Below are 22631 nucleotides of genomic sequence, written 5' to 3' on the forward strand. Positions count from 1 at the left end.
AGGCTGTTTTTGAAGAGTGCTGCTGCAACTTACTGCAAGACTTGAATTTCACTATTCAACTTCAAAAAAACTTCTTTCTGTTTTGAGCAAAGCGCTGCTTTTTTTTTTTTTTTTAATTCTGAATAGACATCTGTATTATTTCTCCCATTTCTCTCCCAACAAAATGACTTAAAGCAGCAGCATGTACCTTTTCATCTCCTATTGACATCCTTCAATGGAAATAGAAACTGTTTCATTCTTCTCTACTGCTGTGTAGTACCAAGATTCTTCTTCTGGAATAAGACAAATTGTGGAGGTGTTCTTTTAAATATAGTTATGTGCCAGGGTCATGTTGATTGTTATTCATTTTCCATAGCCCTAAAATAAATGAGCGTTATCCTTGACACATTTAAATCTGTTCACCTTTTACTTAAGGCAAAGAGAATATTTTTCGAAGAGCAGCTTGTGCTGTATTGTATACTTCTGTAACTTTTTTTTTAAGTACTGTGAAAGCATGGCTACTAATCAAAACAGTGGATGTTTGTATCCAGTTTCTCATGGAAGGGTCAGACTAACATACAAGCGCTAGGAAAGAATAACTGAATGCAGATCTCAAAACTAGTCCATCATTGGGATGAGTAGGAAGAAAAAAACAATCTTAAATAACCTGTGGCATAAAAGAGGCATGAAAAATCCTGCTGGGGTGGTGAGCTTGAAAACAAACGTGCTCTGAAACAATTTTCATTTCAGTAGGTAGATGGAGACTGAAGCTTTTAGAAGATGGTAATTTCTAAGGCAGTTGGTTAAAGTTCATCATTGTGAATCAAGGCACTGAGCTTGTTTGCAGCGATAGGTGTGAACTTCAAAGTTGCTCTGCCCACCTGCTGGTGTTTTCTGTAAATACATGAGTCTTGGGAGGTGCAGTTTGCTTTGAAAGGAAAAATTCTCCAGGCAAGAACTATTGCAATTGAAAGAAGGCTGTGATGAGAAGGAATTACAGTCACAACTGTGGTGTAAAAGCATAAAACACAAAAATGTGATAAGAAGGAACGCTAAAACTGTCCGATATAAATATGTTATTGTAGACGTGAGAGATTCTAAGTGCTAGATCAGAGTTACAGAAACTGAAATGCTTACTTATCATTTATAAATAATAACAGCTGCTACAAAGCGTTGCTTTATTGCTGTGAAAACGTCACTTAAGGGCAAACATTCACGATGAGCGCTGTGTGAAGCTCAGGGAAAGAAATGTATTACAATCTTGTATCTTGATTTAGATTTTGCCTTTGATCTAGAATCTAACGGGTACAAGTAAAATGATGTCCTAAGCTGAAGTACTGCGCAGTGAGAACCTATGGGAAGGTCATAATAGTCATAGATTTTTGCTTGTTGTTTCATATATATATGGGCTCCTACAGTTGTCCTGGGGTCAGTATCCGAGCACAAGGGTCTGTCTGTATGAAAAGCTGCGTTGGATAGGATCAAAGGACACGTTCTCAGAGCTGGTATGTTATTGAAAATATTTACTTAATTCTACAATTGGTTATTTTTCAGAGAGGGTAGATAATAATTGTTTTACTTTGGGGGTTTGATTGTGGGTGTTTTTTGTTATGTTTGTTTTTTTTTCAGATATGAGGAAAGCTTTGTACGTGCAGCTATTGCTATTGTATTACACGTACAGTAACACTTGTTTCTTTGTGGGACAGATTTGCTGCTATTGCCTCGCAAATTCCAAGAAGGCGTTGTATGGTAAAGTGTAATGAACAAATGCTAAACAGTTCATGTCACGTGGACAGCTGGAAAGTGCTTGCGTATTTCTCTAAATTTGTACTTATTGAAAATGATGAATGATAAGAAAAATATTGAATGAGCTAAGTTGGTAAACATTATTTTTAATGTAATGTTATGGAAAATAGAAAATAGTCATTGATGGAGGGATTCTTTACTCAAATGTAATTCTTTTGGCACATTAAAACTCGTTGTGCCAAGTACTCCACTAGGCAAAGAAGGAATGATGAGGAGGACCCTTTCCATCTAACCCTCTGATTCTTTTTGCTGTTGCATCAAACTTTCTAAGGAAGATTACTCAAATTGTTAACAGAGGGAAAGGTGGCTTCTCGTGTTCAAAAGGTAGTGAAAGGCCCGTGAGTTTTGTGAGTGCTTTCCTTGTTCATCTCAGGGTGTCCTGGTGGGAGAGGTAACTGGTACAGCAGAGCAGAAACTGTAAGGTGATGATCGGGAGGTGTTTTTCTTGCCACCTCAGCTGTGAATCCTGCAGCCATATAACTTAAATGAATGTTTCACGTGGTTGCAATGTTAGTTTTCCTGAGAAAAGTTGCACACATGCAAGTATCTTGATTTGGAGGTAAGCTCTAGGATAAGTTCAAACGATAAAGGCAGCAAGTGTTTAGCTACCATCTCTCAGAAGACGCAGCTTCTGGGAGTTTTTTAGCTCCTGATACGGTGCTGAGAACTGCCCATTTGAGTAGTTTTTTGGGAGACTGAGCTCTCGTGGGTAGAGATGTAAAATGGTCCTCTGTCACTCTTCTGCCAGGAAATCTTCATCTTTGTGTTGTTTATTTGTTTTTAAAGTTTAAGTACACACATATTTTAAATGTAATTAGCTCTGCTGAAGATAAATGGTACTCAATTTCAGAGCTACCCAGTTGAAAGCTAATGACATAGCATATTTGGTGAAGATCAGGAAGAGCCATGCTTCTGTGGAAAGGACTTCTGAACAAAAAATAATTAGCTCTCAGCTCCTCTAATGGGCCTTTTGGTTAAGATGATAGACATTTAGGCCTCTTTTTACACTGCTAAGTATAAGTTTTCTCCAGAAGGTGTTGGTTTGTGCTTATTTCTTCAGTATCTATTTTTCCAAAACAGACTGGCAGCTTAATTCCTTGTGTAATCCGTGAGACTTTGTACAGACTGTTATTTCAGTGTGCTTCTCCTGCACTTTGACTAGAAAGTCCTTCCTGAACAAACTAGAGCCTGAATAATTATCAGCTGCAGTTCATTTTTTTTCAAAGAAATTAGTACAAAAGCTGAAGTTCTGACAGTGGTGATAAGTCATAAATGGTTTTGAAGAAAAAATGGGTGTGAGCAGTGATATGGACTGGTCAGTGCTGAGACCTCTCTGAAGCCTGTAGCCAAACTTCCAAACCCAGCTCCACCTTCCTTCTGCAGTATTGACCTTGGGCGCCTTTGGTCTCCGTGCTGACTGCAGCACTTCTGTCTTTGTGTAAATAAATTCCTCCTGAATAACTCAGAGGCCAGTTCTGCTTTTTCTTTTTTTAACCTTGTGGATTCCAAACTGGTAACTATCTCTAATTTTGGCATCCATTAATACTTACAAGTACGTATGTACATTTTTCAAGTTGCTGTGAAATTCCTTCCTAGGAAGGCACAGCTGGAGCTCTGTTCAACTGAATGTAAATGTGTATTTCTGTTTGCATCTTCTCCACCTCGGTCTATTAATTGCCTTATTATTAGGAATTGTGAGAGGTATCCTATCTTCAACAGGGTTATCCTTCAGGTTAAATGTGGCCTGCAAATTGTTGTGGTTTTTTTTTTTTGTTTTGTTTTCCAATTTGCTTGTCACCTTGTTTCTCTGAGGATGTTTTCCCACTCTGGGAAGGTTCAGCCTGGCATATGGTTATCTTCCTCTTGGAATAGGTAGGTGGATTATTTGCTTAGATGGGCAACAATCATGAGTGCTCAAGATAAGCTTCTATTGCTTTCTGTGCTGCTGTACTGTCCAAGCAGAAACTGATAAGAAAGGACAAGAGTCTTACTACAGCTGATTGCGGGATGTTAAAGAGGTCTTCCCTACATCATTTGCAAGTGGTACAGTTGCAGATGATTACTCATAGCTGACTGATTTTCAGTTGAAGGGATTCCACTCATGTAAGGCTGTTGTAACCTGTGACCTCGCATTTTTGCAGGGAGACAGAGGTTCAACAGGAACAGAGGAAAAGGCTTCTTATTTTTTCACACCATTCTTTCCGATGTGAACAAAAGGAGTCTCTGCTGTGGACTGTGCCTGAAGAGGCTGTATTTGCCCTAGTTCTTCTGGGAGGTACGAAGGGTCTTTCCAGAATTTAGGATGGAATAATTAAGTATGGAAGGTGTTCAGCAGGCTTTTTTAACACTCTTGGAGAATAATGTCACCAGAAGTCTCAGTAACCAAAGTAATGGTTATGTGTGGAAATGAGCTGCTATAGGAACAGAAATATATAAAGGAGAACTATTGGGAGGAACATTCACCACATAACCCCTCCATTTCATTTGAATCCAAATGAGCTCTAAAGTTCAACTCTTAACTAATCAGAGAGTAACGTTTAGTAGCAGTTCCGGGTTTATTAATGACAGGAGGCCTGAATTTACCCAAGCAGAACTGCATTGGTTTCCTGTGCTCTTTGTGGAACCTCACTGCCCATCTCTCATTTTCTTAATTTGACTGTGAAGCTGCAGCAGAGCAAAACAAGTGTTCTTTCACTCTTCTCCATCATTGTCCACTTCATGAGCAGATAATGGCAGCGCTTCTTCCCAGAAGTTGTTCCAGGAAGCCTCTGTTCATTGTTAGCCCTGTAATGTTCTGTTTTGGCTTTTTGTTGTTGCTGCCATTTGAAACTATATTTTCCTCAGGCTAGCAGGTTTTGCCTCTATGTTGCTCTTTCCCCTGGAACTCTTTGAGTTTACTTTTCCATTGATCTGGCCTGTGAAAATAGGAAAGAGCGTGCGGGACAAACAAATAAAAGCCCACAATCTTCTCCATTTCTGTGTTTTAACATTTTTTACATGTTACTTTAGACAGTTTATCAGACTTTTTCCATCTTGTCTTGAAGAAGGACTTGAGTGAGAAGAAAAGGCAGAATACCGGTTCCCTGTATTCTACCAATTTGGCTTTCCAAGAGGATCTGAATGACTGCAATAACCTGCAGCAGTTTTTCTAATGGTGGCTGGGAGCAGCTGTGCTGCTCCAGCTGTTTTCCTAGTGTTCTAGTTTGGCAAGATTTTTCATAGAATTAAGATCAGATTTTAATTTTTGTTCTCTTACAGCAAACAGATTTGTTCTTTAAGACTTTTGAACAATAAGACAAGCCTTGACAAATCATTAGGGGTCAGAATAAAAATTGCCTTTTTAGTTCAGCACCATCTCAGGCTAATTAAGGTAAATTCACCCACTTAAGTTGCTACTGTATGTCGCTTGTTTTGATGCTTGGATCATAATTCAAAGTGAAGAGATGGAGTCATGATTTACATATTTTTCCAATCTGCTATTCTGTGTCAGCATAGGGAGATGGATGAAGATGCCTCAAACTTTAAAAGATTTTTTCATAAGACTTCAAACTCTTCTGCTAAAATCCAAACTTCCACTGAGTGAAATAGCAAATAGGCATGTTGTGTTTTATATCCTTTCTATCTATCTAGTAGGGGGAGTGTATGTTTACACTAATGTATGTATATATATGCATGACAGTCATAGTTATGTAACATATATAGGCATGGCAATATGTGTGCAACATACACATATGTACTTCATTAGAAGGAGATAAATGATGCAGAAGAAGAGCACGAGCTAGAAGCTGTTGTTGACACAACAACACTCTGAACACTCTGTGTGGTTTGCGTTTTGCCTTGGAATCTGTTGCTTTTGGTGTGAAAGAATCTGTAGCAGGAGAACCTAAGTTGAAGGATAGACATTTTGCTTCAGTGTTTAGCAGTTTTTATTGGGAACTTTTCCCAAGAGCAATCTTAAATGGAGTCAGAGAGCAGTAGCTCAATTTTTTGTTGAAAATTATTCCCTACGATTCTCCTGTCTATATTTCTGTTCCTATAGTGGCATGTGCGGAAAAGAGGAGCCTGATCTCAGATGACACACTGAATCAGCTGATGACATGATGTGTCATCACACAGTGATGCTTAGCACAGACCTCCTGGTATGTGTGGACCACACACAGCTTAGATGCTTTTGGCAGACTGCACAGATACGTGTTACCAGAATCACATAATTTTAGGGGCTGGAAGGGACCTCTAGAGATCATCGAGTCCAACCCCCCTGCCAACGCAGGCTCCCTAGACCAAGCTGCACAGGTAGGTGTCCAAGCGGGTTTTGAACGTCTCCAGGGAAGAAGACTCCACAGCCTCTCTGGGCAGCTTGTTTCAGTGCTTCGCCACCCTCACTGTGAGGCAGTTCTTATGCTCATTTGTACGGAACTTCCTATGCTTCAGTTTGTGGCCATTTCCTCTGTCCTGTCGCCACACACCACTGAGAAGAGTCTGGCCTTGTCCCTTTGCCTCCAGCACCTTGCCTATAGGCATGCTTATTTGTCTTATATTATAGACTATGCTTATAGACATTGATCAGATCCCCTCTCAGTCTTCTTTTCTCAAGGCTGAACAGCCCCATGTCGCTCAGCCTTTCCTCATAAGAGAGGTGCTCCAGGCCTTTTATCATCTTCGTGGCTTTCTGCTGGACTCGCTCCAGGAGATCCCTGTCTTTTTTCTACCGAGGAGCCCGGAACTGGACACAGTACTCCAGGTGAGGCCTGACCAGGGCAGAGTAAAGGGGAAGGATCACCTCCATTGACCTGCTGGCCACGCTCTTTTTAATGCACCCCAGGGTGCCATTGGCCTTCTTGGCCACAGGGGCACACTACTGGCTCACGGTGAACCTGTTGTCCACCAGGACACCACAAGTCCTTCTCTGCAGAACTCCTCTCTAGTAGATCGTCCCGTAACCTGTACTGATGCATGCGGTTATTCCTCCCCAGGTACAAGACTCTACACTTTCTCTCGTTGATGCTCACCTGGTTGCTCTCTGCTCAACTCTCCAGTCTGTTCAGGTCTTGCTGAACAGCAGCACAGCCTTCTGGTGTGTCAGCCACTCCTCCCAGCTTCTTATCATGAACAAATATCTTGAACAAACACAGAGAATTTATTTCAGCTTAGAAACTGAATTTAATTGTACTTAGTGAATAACAGATTTGATGCATGTATTGCTGTTGTGATGTAAGCCAACAGATAGCTAAGCATCACACTGTTAGGTGGTCACTCCCCACTCCCAGTGGGATGGGGCAGAGAATCGAGGCAAGGGGGAGGGAAAAAATGAAGTAGATCTTACAGACTGAGATAAAAACTATTTATTAAGACAGAAAAGGAAAACAGAAATAATGGCAATTATAATTAGTTTTGATTGTTATTATTATTATTTTATACATGATAAGTATATGTAGTTGTCCCCAAGCCACTCTCAGTAATACTGGAAATGCTGAGGCAATCAGGTGAAGTCCCTGGTGAGTGGAAAAAAGGCACCATCACACCCATTTTTAAGAAGGGTAAAAAGGATGACTCAGGGAACTACTGACCTGTCAGTCTCACCTCTGTGCCAGGAACAATCATGGAGCAGATCCTCCTGGAAGCTATGCTAAGGCACATGGAAGATAGGGAGGTGACATGGGACAATGAGCGTGGCTTCACAAAGGGCAAATCCTGCTTGACCAACCTTGTGGCCTTTAATGATGGTGTCACTGCATCAATGGACAAGGAAAGAGCCACTGACGTCATCTGTCTGGACTTCAGTAAGGCCTTTGACACGATAATAAGAATAAGGTGTTAGTGCACAGCATGATGCACTGGAGCAGGGTTGTTTCTTCCCTTGGCACTTCTCATCCAGATTTCTCTAATAAGAACTGAGTAAACCAGTGTCTATTGCAAACAATATTGAGCAGTAACTGTTACAAGTAATAGATGTGCATCTTTTTTATGTTGTGAAATTCATGCTGTGATGTCACTGCATCAACAGACAAGGGAAGAGCCACTGATGTCATCCATCTTGACTTCAGTACACGGTACCCCACAACATCCTTCTCTCCAAATTGGAAAGATATGGATTTGATGGGTGGACTGTTCAATGGACGAAGAACTGGCTGCAAGATTGAGTCCAGAGAGTGGTGATCAGTGGCTGGATGGAGATCAGTGGTGTCCTCCAGGGGTCGGTGCTGGGCCGATACTCCTTTAATATCTTCACTGATGACATTGACAGGGGGGTCGAGTGCACCCTCAGCAAGTTTGCTGATGACACCAAGCAGTGGGATGCAGTCGACACGCCAGAGGGATGGGATGCCATCCAGAGGGACCTGGACTGGCTTGAGCAGTGGGCCAGGTGAACCTCATGAGGTTCAACAAATCAAAATGCAAGATCTTGCACCTGGGTCAAGGCAACCCTTATTACAAGCTGGGGGATGAAAGGATTGAGTGCAGCCCTGCTGAGAAAGACCTGGGGGTACCGGTGGATGGGAAGCTGGACATGAGCCAGCAGTGTGCCCTCACAGCCCAGAAAGCCAACCGTATCCTGGGCTGCATCAAAAGAAGCATGGCCAGCAGGTCAGGGAGGCGATCCTGCCCCTCTTCTCTGCACTGGTGAGGCCTCACCTTGCATACTGCATCCAGGTGTGGAGTCCTCAGTACAGGAGAGACGTAGACCTGTTGGAGCATGTGCAGAGATGGGCCACAAAAATGATCCATGGAATGGAACACCTCTCCTATGAGGACAGGCTGAGGGAGCTGGGGCTGTGCAGCCTGGAGAAGAGAAGTCTGCGAGGTGACCTGATAGCGGCCTGTCAGTGTCTAAAAGGGAGCTCCAGGAAAGAAGGGGACGGACTCTTCAGCAGGGTCTGTGGTGATAGAACAAGGGGAAATGGTTTCAAGCTTAAAGAGGGTAGATCGAGGTTAGATATAAGGGAAAAGTTTTACAGTGAGGGTGGTGAGGCATTGGAACAGGTTACCCAGTGATGTGGTCGATGCCCCATCCCTGGAGACTTTCAAGGCAAGGCTGGATCAGGTCCTGGGCAACCTGATGTAGCTGTGGTGTCCCTGTTCCTTGAAGGGGAGTTAGACTAGATGACCTTTAAAAGTCCCTTCTAACTCTAAGGATTCTATGATTCTGTTCTATAATTCTGCTATGTATGTTGTGGGCTCCATAGAATCCCACAGAGCGTTTTCACATGTGGCTAGCTGAGGGTTTGCAGGCATTTTCAGTGAGATTATCTTGTGCCTTTGTTGGCCAAATTCTTAACCTTTGTCGTGTTCTGACTGTATACAGCGCTCTTTGAGAAGACTGCCTGGACAGGTCCCAGCTTTCAGAGTGTATCTTCATGCCATCCAGGCAAGTGGGATGAGTAAGAGGTCAGAGCAAGCTGATTTCAGTTTCTCTGCCTGACTCTGTGAGCAGTGATTCCAAGCGGTGCCTGTAGGTGTGGTTATTGGATACTTGATTCTTGCACCTAATCTGTAAGGTTTCATGCAGCTAATGTATTTGCACTGGGGCAGTGTGCCATATTGTCCTACTTTTAAATGGAGGTGTGTTTCTAATTTGGGGGAATGCTGCCACCACTGAGAACCTTCGGGAACCCATGCACGCTTCATGGAGATGGCTTGCTGGACTTTTCACATTGGTGGCGTGGAGCCTGTGAGCTGATGTACAGAACATCACGTATGTGATGAACAGCTGCTGCCTTGTGGCTTCAACTTGATGTGGTGAGGGACTGCCCATCCCCTACAGCATAAGACGTGGAAACATCTATGCAGTATTGTCCTTAAAAATACACCAAGATCTGAAAGTCTCTGGACTGTAGCAAAGAGGATATGAACTCTGAGTTCAACCCAGCAGCTTATTATGAAAAGCTGTCTGATATATGCTTTAAAGCTAGAGGAGGAAATGTGTTGGTACAGTCATTTTGCTGCTTCTTCTTTGAGTCAGCTTGTTCTAATGGGTTTCAACATCATTTGGGTTTTTTATGTGCAAGTTGTATGTAGTGCTATCTTGATAAAATCTCTGCTCTGCCATGATTGGCTGGCTACCACCATCAAAACACGGTGGTCAATTTTAAAGTAGCAAGAAAACATACTTTGTAATACTAATTAACTTCTGAACAACAGAATTTTTGTTTTATTGTGTTTTACTCTAAAATTTACACAGCAAATAGCAACTTTGTAAGGCTGGCTTTATCTCAGTAATACAAGATCATATTTTTGGTTGATTAAATTAGTGCATCAGTGAACAACACATGACTCTTGGGCTACCTGCAGCTCAAAGCAGTTCGAGTGTGGCTCCTGTGACTGGGCTGTGCAATGTGACCTGTGTTGGCCGAGGACTGTGAATAGTCTTTGTCTGATGGTTTGATTGACAGGGACTGGAAGAGTGGTCAGCTCTAAACAACAGGTAGTGAACAGCAGCAGGAGTTCTGCCAAAGCCTGCTACTGCTGCTACCTCTTTTTTCTTGTAGTCATGTTTCTGTTTTTTGCATTTCTTGTTGCTTATTTGCTTAACTGGTGTGCTGGACCTCAGCCTAGTGAGCCTTTCTGTGCCACTCAGCAGCATATGAGCAGTGTGTTGGTGGCCTTTCACTGCATGTGGTGATGGTGGTTGGGCTTTGTGTGTCCTGCCCAAGGGAACATGTTCTGCCTGGACTTTCCTTCCCAACCAGCCTTGAGGGAAAAGACAGTGAGCTGGGTCCCTGTAGACTCTCTTTACATTTTTATCTAAAAAGAAATCTTACTACACTGAACAGTTTTGGTTTTAAAATTATGTGAGATGTTCTAAGGTCTTGTTGCATCAAATGCAGAGAGATGAATGATTAAGTACAGCACTAAAAATACCTTCACAGCAACGTGTGTGAGAGAGGAGATGGAAGCTACTCATAGAGACTGTTTTTCAGTCTGTCAGGATCCCTTGCTTTTTTGTCGAATTTTGCAAACTTCTGTCATTTACATGAGCGGTAAGTCCCATACATGGGATAGAACTGCACCAGGCATCAGGCCATGGAGAACCACATCTCAAGCTCTGAGATCTTGGCTTTAGATCCAAATAATGGCTGTTAGTGTAAGGTAAGGAAGTTAAGTCTGCAATTGCTTAATAACATGTTGGTTGACTAACTTTGGTTAGATAAACTCTAAACTTCTACTGGTGATGATGCAGATAATTAATGCAAATAGTGTTTGTTCTAGAAGGAATATAGCATTTTGAAAGAACAAAGTTATTTAGTAAAGATCTGTGTATATTTTAAAAACTGAATTTATTCTGAATGAAATATTCAGACTTGCATAACTAAAACAATTGAAATTGAAATTTCAAAGTAATCTTGTACACTTAAACTCATTGGGGAGGGAAAACTGGTTCAAGATTAAAAAAAAATTATCAGGGTTAAATCAAAGCCATGTACTGTAATGCATGTTGGATCATTTTGCTTTCGCTGAACTTCAGTTCTACATCCCTGCTTTCTTACAACACTAACAGCCATGGAGGGAACCTTTTGCTGCACGAGTCACTAAACCTTTTTCTCCTTACACTGTTGGAATGAAATAATTTGACTCCTATCAGATTAGTTTATTCAATTCTATAATTTTGAGGTAGCACTTTGTGTGGCTCCATTTAGTATCCATTTACCTGCACAGTCTATGCTCTTACACGGACATGCAAAGCTCTTTGATCATACAAAACTTAAGCCTTGCAGGATTGCTTCAGTATTGTTATCTAAGCTTTGCCTTTCCTGATGCAGACTTTAAAAAGAAAATACATACACACACTGCCAACAAAAATCATGCCACTCCAGACTATGTATACAGATGAGTTTGCAGCAGCTTTTCTTTTTCCAACCATGGCAAGAACAAACACTTAAATTTCTCTTGCTGTTTTAGACTGTTTCCCAACATAAATTGTCCTTCAGTGTTTACCTTCTATAAAACAGAAATTCTTTTCCATTTGTTTCCGTTGCAATAGCAGACTATATCTGTTTATTTTTCTAGCCATCAGAAATGGATTGTGGTGTTCATCTTAAGGAGACAAAAACTCAGGATACTGGTAGGAACCATGACCAGCAAGGGGAGGACGTCAATCTTGCAGATACCTTGGAGCACATTATAGGACAACTGGATGTTCTGACTCAGGTATGGTTTGCTATTTGATTTTATAATGAAAATGAGAACATTTTGCAGTAGCTTCATAGAATAAATGTGGCTAGTCCAAAATCTCGGCTTTTTCATGGTTAATTGATGAATCTCTTTTGATCCGCTTATCAGTGTATCTCCGTTCCCTCACATTAGAACATCTAATTCAGGTTCCATTGTTTCCCCAATTCTTTTATGCTGTAGTGTAGCAGAGAGCTAATTAAGCAAGCTCTTGTACCTTATGTTATTAGCCAAAGTTTATCTAAGGTAATAATTAAAGGTGTGGCTGAAATTGCAGGTAGTAGAACTCTGTCTCAATGAGTAACCGGCTGGTTACTCCTCCTTCCCCAGTTATATTGTAGGCATTCTGTAGGCAAACTCAGATTCTTTCTTTCCACCCAACATTCACCTCTACAGTCCAATTTCTGCAGTATTCTCTTCTCATCTTACACATCTGGGCCCTTCTGGGCCCCATCTCTCAAATGTGCTTTTCACCTAAAGCTAGCAAATTCACTAATCCGGTGCAAAGCATTCACATGCTGTTCTTCCCCAAAGACCCAAAGTAGTGCTGGAATGGCACCAACTGTTAATGATGATCTATCACAGTGTGTGTTTGCATAAGAAGAATTTAGGGATAGAGCTGTCTTTTCTGTTTAACCAAATCATTGTTCATTATTTCTGTTAGGAAATGTTTGTTTCTGACCATTTCCTAGGGCTGAATTTTTTGTATATTTTTGAGGGATATGAGAACCGGGAAGAAGGCATGGGATGGTAAACACCATCAATCTGCAGAGCACACCATTGTGGTAAGAAGGAAGAAATCTGTGTGGGAGTTCTTTTCTGCAAGTTTGAATGTTGTTTCTGGGGAAGAGCAAGCAGATGTTTAACACTGAATATTGAACACACTAGTTAATGTTTTGAGTTGGCTCTCTTTTCTTCAGAGAAGTACATGTTGTCCAAAAAAAGTCTAGGATGATGCACTGGAGAACCCAACAGGTATTGGAGAAGTGCTGGTTTAGGGATATAAAGCATTCTAGGACTATAGACAGTCTAAAATAGAGTGAAGACCAAAAGATATTGAAATTCATTTGGCAGAAGTGCAAGAAAGCACTTCTGTAGTCTTTAGAATCTTTAGAACACTGCAGGAAAAAAACTCTTCTATGACATTGGTTCTGCATTTTTACAATGGAAATGCAACCTAGCGTACACACAAAATATCTTACTGTTTTTATGTGTCCTTAGTAAGTTTGGAATTTATCTTTATTTTTTTATTTATTAATCTTTATTACATAAATCAGATCCATAGTTCTGATGAAGTGTGTGTAATGTCTCCTTTTCAACTTCCTTGGTACTCAGAAGAGGCAAATTTTGCAGTAAACAGCGTGTGTGAGGTTTAAACTAGATAAAAGCAATGCAAACATCTCTACCAGTCATTGCATAACTGAAAAAAAAATCTAAATGTTATTTTAAACCTAGCAAAAAGAGAGTGAAATAGAGATCACTGGGGGAGGAATAAATTAGTAGGATTTAGGATAAAATTGAAACTAGCCCTGAAATTATAGTGTAAAACAAAACAAGGCAAACAAACAAAAAAGTAAAAGCTGCTTTGAGTAACTGAGCATTCAGCAACGTTTCAGCTGTAGCTTTTTTTTTTGCCGTCTGTACAGTACTTTATTTTCCTTTGGTTCTAGTCTGTTGTATTTTGTTTTAACACTATGCGTATGCACAAGTAAACGTACCCAACATGTTGTTCAAATGGTTTCATAATTCTTCATTTTAATTTTAACTTTGTAATGTTTAGAAGTGAAACAAGTCAACACAAAACGGTCAAGCTTATGCAAATGAACATGGAACCCTTATTTTTAGGGTAGGAGAGGAGATTCCTGAAGGAGGAGGAACACAGGTGCTGTTAGTAGGGCAAAGAAATGGAAGGTAACAGAAGGGCACCTGGTTGTGTAGCTACACTTTTTTTTCTTCCCCTTTATGGGCATACCGTGGGGATGAGTTATAACACAGAAGTTCACCAAGAATTTCTAATTTTTTGGCAGTGTGGGAGCTTGGGTACATTTCTACTGTGACACCTTGAGTTCCTGCTCTCCTTGTGCTTATCATAGTTTCCAATGCTGTATCAATATAATGTGGAGGAAACTTGATATTGTCATAAACCACTCTGCAAACTTATGCGAATGTAAAATTAATCTATTGAATCTGTCATTTTTGTAGCATTTCCTTAGCTATCATTTCAAGGTTTATTGTGGTAAACGTTTCGTAATGTAAAAGAGGGAAGGAGAAAAAATACTGGTGTTTTTTATTTCAAAATTTTCTGCTGAAAGTGATAATAGCAAGAAATCATCTGAAAACTGTCATCTCTTGCCGGCATACAGCTTTGTTCTGCACCACACACTTGAAGCTGCATTGTCTGCTGCTCACCCATTACCAACACCTTCACTCTGTTGCTGATAGATTTCTGGATGGAGTGTCATGCACTTGAAGATAGCGGGATTGTTTTTATTCTGTTAAGAGGTATCTTCCTGTGGGCCGCCAAATGAAAGTAGAAATGCTGAAGCAATAAGGTGTTAGTGCACAGCAGGATGCACTGGAGCAGGCTTGTTTCTTCCCTTGGCACTTCTCATCCAGATTTCTCTAATAAGAACTGAGTAAATTCACTGCATGGTTAGGAGTTCTGTTTGCCTTGGAAGTGTGATGCATCTTTGTCCTGCTATAGAGGAGGGAAGTGCCTGTTCTTGTTTCATGTCATATTGTGATCTGTGATACCAAAGCCAAGGTAGTAAAGTTTTTGGTGAGTATCACCTGAATAGTGGCTGCCTGTTAGCAGAACAGTCAGAGCAGAAGTAGAGTCTACACCAGATCTCTGCTAATCACTGTGTTTCCTGAGAATAGAAATGCAAAATGTGACTAGTGTTGAAATGCTCATACTTAAGGTCCTTAAGAATGCGATGTCTGAATATTAAGACAGTTGCGGTTGCTAAAATAATAAGAAAAAAATATAATGTTCTCTGAGGGCCTTTGTTTTGAATACCATAGGTTAAGTTTAAATTTCACATTGATATGAAATATTCTTAGCTATTAAAAAGAAGCTAGTATCTCTGAAAATAGCTTGGTTTATTATTTTAAGGAATTTAAGTATAACCTGAACACGATAATTCCAACTTCATAATAAATTGTCCACTCATGGCAGCCTAATTTCTTTCAAGTGAAATGCATTATGTTAGGCTGTTTTTGAAGAGTGCTGCTGCAACTTACTGCAAGACTTGAATTTCACTATTCAACTTCAAAAAAACTTCTTTCTGTTTTGAGCAAAGCGCTGCTTTTTTTTTTTTTTTAATTCTGAATAGACATCTGTATTATTTCTCTCATTTCTCCCATTAAAAGTCCCTTCTAACTCTAAGGATTCTATGATTCTTTGATTTTATTCTTGAGGGTTTTGACAGCTTCCTTTAAGTAGGTCTTTGGTTTGATGAAACCTTTCTCTTCTCCTCCTCACCAGAACTCCAGCAAGCCATGTTTTTGTTTTAAGTAGATAGTGCTCTAATGTGACCTGACAGTATCTCCTTATTTTTCTAAACATATTTATAGATCATATTTCATGTGAAAATAAAAATTTTAGTCTGACTGCCTTTTTCAGGAGAGTAGCATGTGCTCGATAGTCTTGCTATCTTGAAATATGACATGAAGTCATTTGCAATAGCTCTTGGCTTACTGAGAGTTGCCCTGGTGCCCTTCTGTAGGAAATCGGGCAATTCAAATCCAACAAAGGAAGGAGAAGGATGGGAGTGATGAGCATGCATCATGTAAGCTTTGCTCCTCCCTTTCCTGCAGCTTTGTATTTTGCCAGTGTCTAAACAGTTTTTTAAAAATCCTCTTCTTTACTGTTATTTCAGAGACGTGAGAAGGACGAAAATGATTTTTGTTTGTCTGTTTACAATTAAAGACTGGATCTCAGTATTTCAGCGTGTATCCAAAGAGGTGGAAATGAAGATTAAAGGTGTTGTGTTTTTGTTTTTCTTGGATAACTTATCCTTCAAGTCATGGAGCATAAAGGTGGTTTTCATCTGAAATCAAAATGGAGCATATATTAAGAACAGATATTACTTGGTGTCCTTATCTAAAATGCATTTTCTGCACTTGCAGCTGAACTACTCAGCTGGAGGAGGATCGTCTGTGAGTAAGCATCCCGACTTCAGTGGAAAATTTGCATTTGCAGTAGTTATATTAAACAGTTTGTATACTTTTGCCTTCACTCCAGACACTTGGAGTTGTGTCTAGTATAAAAAAAGACTGGGAGAAGTGAAATGCTCAGCACCTCCCACAGTTTTTTTTTTTGTTTTTTTTTTTTTGTGAGCAGACCTTGAAGAAGGATCAGTTGATATGCATGATTAACTTACATTGTTATTCAGCCATTGAGTATCAGGAGCTGGGTGCCTTCAGCTGAGTGATTAGCATCCTTCAAGAGTCAGATGTGTAAAGGATGCAATACGTCTTTGAAGCATGTCATCATCCTTGTGGTTGAGAAGACTTCTGAGTGAGTGGTGTTCTGGAGTTTCTAAACAATATGCTGTACAGTCATTTTCATGGTGCATACCTGGATATTTCATTGTGGCTTATCTTAGTATGCTGTATTTTCGTAGTGCATGGTGAAACATGAGGTCTCCTACCTCCTCTTGTTGCTGGACTCTCTGACATGTAGGAGCTCTAACAGTGCAGCAGCTGTTCTCCTCCAGAAACTTGCAGCACCCAATGCAAGTATCATCAGTTTAGCTTTGTCTGACCAACTGTCAAGACTGAATCAACAGAGGCATGATGAAACATTTTAGTAAGAGGTCTCTACTTTGAAAGGCACAGTTAGAGATATAGCTTATGTGCCTTGAGTCTCTGCACTACACAGAGCTCACTGGCAGAGCCTGTAGCTCATCTTCTTGTACTCTAGGTTTGATTTAATACATGGTTGTCCAAACTTGTGGCTTGCCTGAGCTGCACTGAGTGAAGGGCCGATGTTTTGTTTGCTTGCCTGGAGCTGAGCTGGGCAGGGAAGAGCCACTTCCACAGTGGTACAGTGGCAGAGGGCATGCCGCATTTTGGGCTGCAGATTGGACATGCCTGATTTAATACAAAGGAGAGCCTTTGCTGAGTTCCAGGGCCCATTTGGCCTCTGTGACATTGGTATTGACCATGCTACTTGGTCTGGCAAAGTTGACAGTGCTAGAATTTTCAGGTACTTTGTATGCTTTCTCTGATGTAAAAGGTGAAATGAGTATTCTAAGTGATAACACTGTTGTTGTCACTGTACCAAGCCCATTGCAAGACCACCAAAGCTGCTTCTGTAGTCTTTCATTAAAGGACTATTTAACTGATTCAGGCATCTCAGAAAGTGGAATATTGGGAGGTGGAAGAAACACATACTTAGAAACGCTTATCCAGTGTGTTTGTGGGCCCTCCTAACCCTGTCTGTACAGCAAATATGACTTGTACAGTCCTGTCTGCCTACACTGGGGCTGAGTGTTTTGCAGTACCAGAGAGAATTTTGTGGAATTAAAGTGTTTCAAAATAAGTATGAAAACTTATGAAGTTGCATTGAAGAAATACTGAGGGAGCGAAGACGAAATGACCAAATGAAACATTTTCATTCTGAAATAATATGCTATCATTAAATCTGGCTGCTGTGAGATACTTGGTCCAAATAGGCTTTGTGAGTTTACTTAAGAGCTTGAGCTCAAAATAAGTAGGATGATGAGGAACTATGGAGCTTATTTAAAATACTTCTGGCTTAGCAGATCTTGCTTTAATTTGAAAGGATGAGGCACTATCATCTTTTTCATGTGAAGTTTCTAAAGAAAAGTTACTAGTGTATTTTATCTCTGAGTTGAAGACTTTGACTAGTAAGGCTAGTCCTGACATACAAAGGGCGCCGCATGCATTTGTTTGCTCCTTAATGTGTTAATACCAGTGAAGGCTTCATGTCTTGTTCTACTACCAGGTATGAGATTTATTTTTCCATTGGTTAGTCTAAAGCACCAGCTTTTGCTAAGAATGCTTCACATATTCTGAGTGTTGGTAGCAGGTTCCAGTCGTAACTAGAAAGTGCTAGGGTATAATTTGTGCATGAAGAGGGCAGCCTAGTTTTCTTTAAGTGTACTTACTAATAGCAGTAGCATCCTTTGGGTTCCTCTGGATGTGGCTACTGAAATGGAAGGGAGGCTGACAGCAAGTCAGGGCAAAGCTTTGTACGGTAGGTGGAAAGGGTGCTTCTCACCAGACAGGTTGATGTTTGAACTTTAATGTGACTTGCTGCTCAAGTTCTCCCATGAGCCTCTTCATTTCTTCAGTTTAAATCTGGTATTTTAAACTATCATTTGTGGAAGGAGGTGTTGTTTTTTTTTTTTCCTGTAAACATGGAGATGTATGGCTACATGGATGAGAACTGTTTCTTTGCTAGTTTATTTTACTCTCTGGATTTGTTTAGAGAAAGTATAGGTACCTCTGAACCCACTCATTAGCATTTGTCAAGGAGGGGCCCTTCTGCCCCCTTGGATGCAGAGATTTTCTATACTTTTGGGCCTCTTTGGGGCTAAACCATTTTTATGGAAAGCTGGGTAACCCATAGGAAGTCGGAGCTGGACAGTTAGCTCTTCAAACAAACCAGTGTGCATGCCACCTGCATGGCAGGAGGCAGAGCAATTAAGCCTGCAAGTCCAGGTCAGACCTTACCTGTCTCATTCTGCCATCCCGCAGGCCGTCCATCCCCTTGGTGCTCTGCTCTTCTGCTGCTGCATTGCCTTCCCTCTCTGCTGGTCCCCGTAAGGTGAGAGGAAGGAGAGGCTGTTGCATGGGATCTGTAGAGATACTGAAAGATATGCTTGTTGGTTTTTTTTCCCCATCAAGTGGATAGTTGGTCCTCATGTGACTTAGGATTGTAAGGAACTTCTGAGCTTCACTGTGAGCAAGGAGAAGCTTTAAGTAGCAACAGTGTTGAATGTACTAGCTTTTCCCACCAACATAGTGAATAAATACAGCTGTTTACAGCATCCTCACCCGGAGTGCTGCTACAGGTAAGCAACATAAAGCCTCTTCAACTTTCATTCTTACTTACCATACACCTGGAAGTTTAAAACATGATATTACCCTCCTAACATCATTATAAGATGATACAAAGAATTACAGAATTATGTACTCATAGCACAGATGTAATCATTCCAGTGTCTTCATGCTTTATGATTAGAAATCCCTATTTTACGATTGTCATTAGATTGTCTGATAGATTTTCCCATTGTAACACTTTTGCATTTGCTGCCTGTTCTTTTGCAGGCAAATTTTTTTTGATACACTGAAAAGAAAATGCTGTCTTCATAAATTAACATGTCAGATAGAAAAGAAAAAACCAAATAGCCAAAAAAAAGGTTTTTCTTTGGCTATTTGGTGCATTGTAACTCTCTTCAGAAAACTGACAACCATTAGGGATGGAGTGAATTTTAGGAATCTTTGTACAGAAGTAAAGCTAGGAAACTACTTCTACCTTCAGAGGAGAAAGGGATTTTATGGTATGATGTGGCTAATGATGTCAGGAATAGAGGAAGCATATGTGTAACATTTTGCCTGCAAGATCACCTGTACTTTGCAGTTGGTGTTTGACTGTATTCTTTGTAGGGACAACAAGGCTGTCAGTACCTGATCAGAGTAACATTGTGCAGATAAATGTTTTACAGGATCCTGCAATGATCAACCAGAGCAACATTATGTCTCCTGTCCTTTACTCAGTCAAACCTGGTCTTATTCCCAACTTGTTAGGCATCCCATAGCCTGGTGGGCATAGCATTATTTTTTTGTTTTTATGCTCTTGTCCGCTTCACCCCCAGTTCTGTGTTGATACTTGGTTTTAGTTAATTACTGCCCTTCTGTCTGGACTGCTCTCTCTTGTGGTTAACCATGGGGTTTTCTCTCATTGCTCTCTGAAATGTGCTACAGGATATGCTGAGTAGTCTGTATGTCACCTGAGGAATGGAAATGTCCTCTGCTCTGAACTCTGCTGCTCAGGTTTCCTTGGGCAGTGGACGAACTGGTTTCTGCTGGCATTCAGTTACTGCTGGGCTCTTCTTATCTATAGTCCTCAAAAGATTGCCCCCACGGGGCTCTGCAGAAGCCTCTGCCTTGAGGCTAACAGGAGTGTTCAGCTCTATGTGGTGGTGCCCCCACTGAAAGAAGTATTGATTTGAATTAAAGAAAAGGTTTTGATAAAAGCTGAAACTGTTGCAGGATTGTACTTGGGCCACTATCACAAATCATTTGTATTATTTGCGTTGAGGAAATAAAACTTATAGGGGAGAATGAGATGGGGAATTTATAATCATGTAAGCAAATGTGACTCCTTCATTGTTCAGCTTGGGGAAGGATGGAGCTGAATATTCTCTGGAGGGTAAAAAGTAAATAGGATGCAACAGTGTCTTTCTTTTCACGTGGCTTCTCCTCACAGTTTCCCTGTGTGCAATACGCATAAGGCTTCTGACACTATGAGAAGCTAATATCCAGCCATAGGGAAACAGTTTGAGTGCACATCTGCATCAAGTCAACCCTCAAGACTGATGGCATTTGCCTCCTTGAGTTAATTGTTGGTTCATTACCTTCTGAAAAGTAGCACCAGTTGAATGCATGCAGTTTAATTTGCCTCCCATCAAGGGTTTGGTTTGTGAATAGGCCATAGAAACAGCGTAAAACTGTCAACTGGAAATGAAGTAACCTTCTTTGTGGGGAAGTTCCTCTCTCTCTCTCTCTCTCTCTTTCTCTCTCTCTCTCTCTCTCTCTTTCTCTCTCTCTCTGTATATATATCAGTAATGGCATTTTCGCACTTTCCCATACCTTCCTAAGGCCGTGTATATTCAAAATGGTTCTTTGGACTTGGTGCATCTCCTTTCGTTCTTGTTTTCCTTTTCTGGTTTGCAAAACAATGCTCACTACAAGTTTATTGGAATGAAAATTATGTGAAAGTATTAAGCAGAAAAGCTCTTCCTTGCAACTCTTCCTCAAATTCAACATGTTCTGAAATCCACTTTATTTGTGCTTTGTTTCACTGAGCTGTGTGTAACAGTGTGGTTGGCTCCTATTGGCTCTGGGATGCTACCTGGTGCCTCAGATAAGATTTGAGCTGTGTTTGGACGGAGAAAAAAAGTGAATTATGGTGAATCTTACGATGCAAAACCTTTTCTGACTTTGTCAACATGTGGTGGTGCAACGTGGCTGAGGGAGATGGTTTCATAGCAGTGTTTGATGTTGTGCTTTCACCATGCCTGTGTTTTCATCTCTCCCAACCGTTCCTCTCATTTCCCAAATGGTTCTGCAGGAGGCTTTTCCTGGTCCATCAAGTGACCTTAGCCAAACTATTTCCTTTCTTTGCATTTCAGTTTCCCCAGAAGTCAAATGGAGATAACGAGACCTGCTTTCTTTGCACTTAGTCATGTGCTTATGAAATGTTCTATTAAAAGATTTTCTACTTATAACTTCTATAAAAATAGCCCAAGTATGTTTGAATTACTTTATTAAAGTCTGAGGTTCTAAACATCCTTTGTTTATGATAGAGTATGTTATTGATGCAGTAAAAATGGTCAGAATATAAAGCTATTGACTGCTGCTGCGAAGTTTATGGGTATTAAAGCATTAAATGTAATCACTGCCTATTATCAGTTATTCCAGTGTCTTTGGAATCTGAAAGTGATTTTCCACAGTTAGGTCTCTTGGTTACCTCATAGTGGTCCATTAAAGGGTTTTCAGCAGAGGCTTTTATTGCTTCATGGTTAAGATGTTTTTCCTGTGTACTCTGTCCGTGATGACTTCAGTTTTAGGAGGAGGATATAACAATCCCTTTGTGAGGTAACTGGATTGCACACAAATATTTAGGCCATATGTTGAGGTAGATGTTGCCAGTTTGAGTTTTAATTCACCTCCATCACCCTATTGTGCTGCCTTACACTGGGAGAGTTTCTTGCTTGACGCTGGTGTTACAGCTCTGGAATAGCTCAAAGTACTTTGCTGAACGTAGCATTCCATTGCCCTCCGAAAACACAGTGTGTAGCTTGTAGCTTGTCTCTCTGAGTGACTCGGCAACAGCTTTCCTTTTGTTTTGCAGACAGTTTCCATTCTGGAGCAGAGGCTGACGCTCACGGAGAACAAGCTGAAGGAGTTTCTGGAGAACCAGCAGAAAATCATTCAGAACAAAGAGAACTGATTTTGTGGAAGAGGAGCATCGCTGAAGGCAGTTGGAGGTTGCGAGGATTTGTGTTCCTAACAGACTGGGTGACTTTAATGATTTGGAGAGTAATCAATTTTTAATTGATATGTACAGTTACTGTATCTGTAAATACAAAGCTTTGTTACTTTGCTAAAATAAAAGATTTTTATGTTTAAGAGTGGATGATTTTTGTGATTTCTTGTGTTTTCCAGATACTGTAGGAGCCAGTGAGGGGTCTGAAAAGGTTTCTTCTCTCCTGCCTTAGCTGCTGGTCATTTAAAATGTTTAAACATCCTAAAGTTGCCAAATGTCTGCTAGGTTTGTTGCTGGCTATATGGCACAAGCAAAGAGTGCCCAGGATTTCCTGGCCAATGGGAGCTCACCTCCATTCTCATATCACAGCAAGCATGGGAGGTCCTAGCTGGCACCTGTTGAAGGGTCTGTCTCAACAAGTTCCAGATCATGC

The 22631-nt window shown here is 40.7% G+C and overlaps 1 protein-coding gene across 6 annotated transcripts in view; it reads left to right on the top strand.

The window, feature by feature from the left end:
• POC1A (POC1 centriolar protein A) overlaps positions 1-22346 on the top strand; it is a 61994-nt gene extending 39648 nt beyond the window's left edge. The window contains exons 10-12 of one of the 6 annotated variants that reach the window (XM_021409220.1): positions 11791-11931; positions 12671-12737; positions 22064-22199. In XM_021409220.1, coding sequence (XP_021264895.1) covers positions 11791-11931; positions 12671-12706 — 177 coding nt within the window. In that variant the 3' untranslated portion in view covers positions 12707-12737; positions 22064-22199. Of the gene's footprint in view, positions 1-11790; positions 11932-12670; positions 12738-22044 lie in introns of those variants that run through there. The other 5 variants (XR_002442459.1, XR_002442460.1, XR_002442461.1 and 2 more) reach the window with 5 other exon arrangements.

Source organism: Numida meleagris, chromosome 11 (assembly GCF_002078875.1).
Source record: "Numida meleagris isolate 19003 breed g44 Domestic line chromosome 11, NumMel1.0, whole genome shotgun sequence".
Taxonomy (NCBI): domain Eukaryota; kingdom Metazoa; phylum Chordata; class Aves; order Galliformes; family Numididae; genus Numida; species Numida meleagris.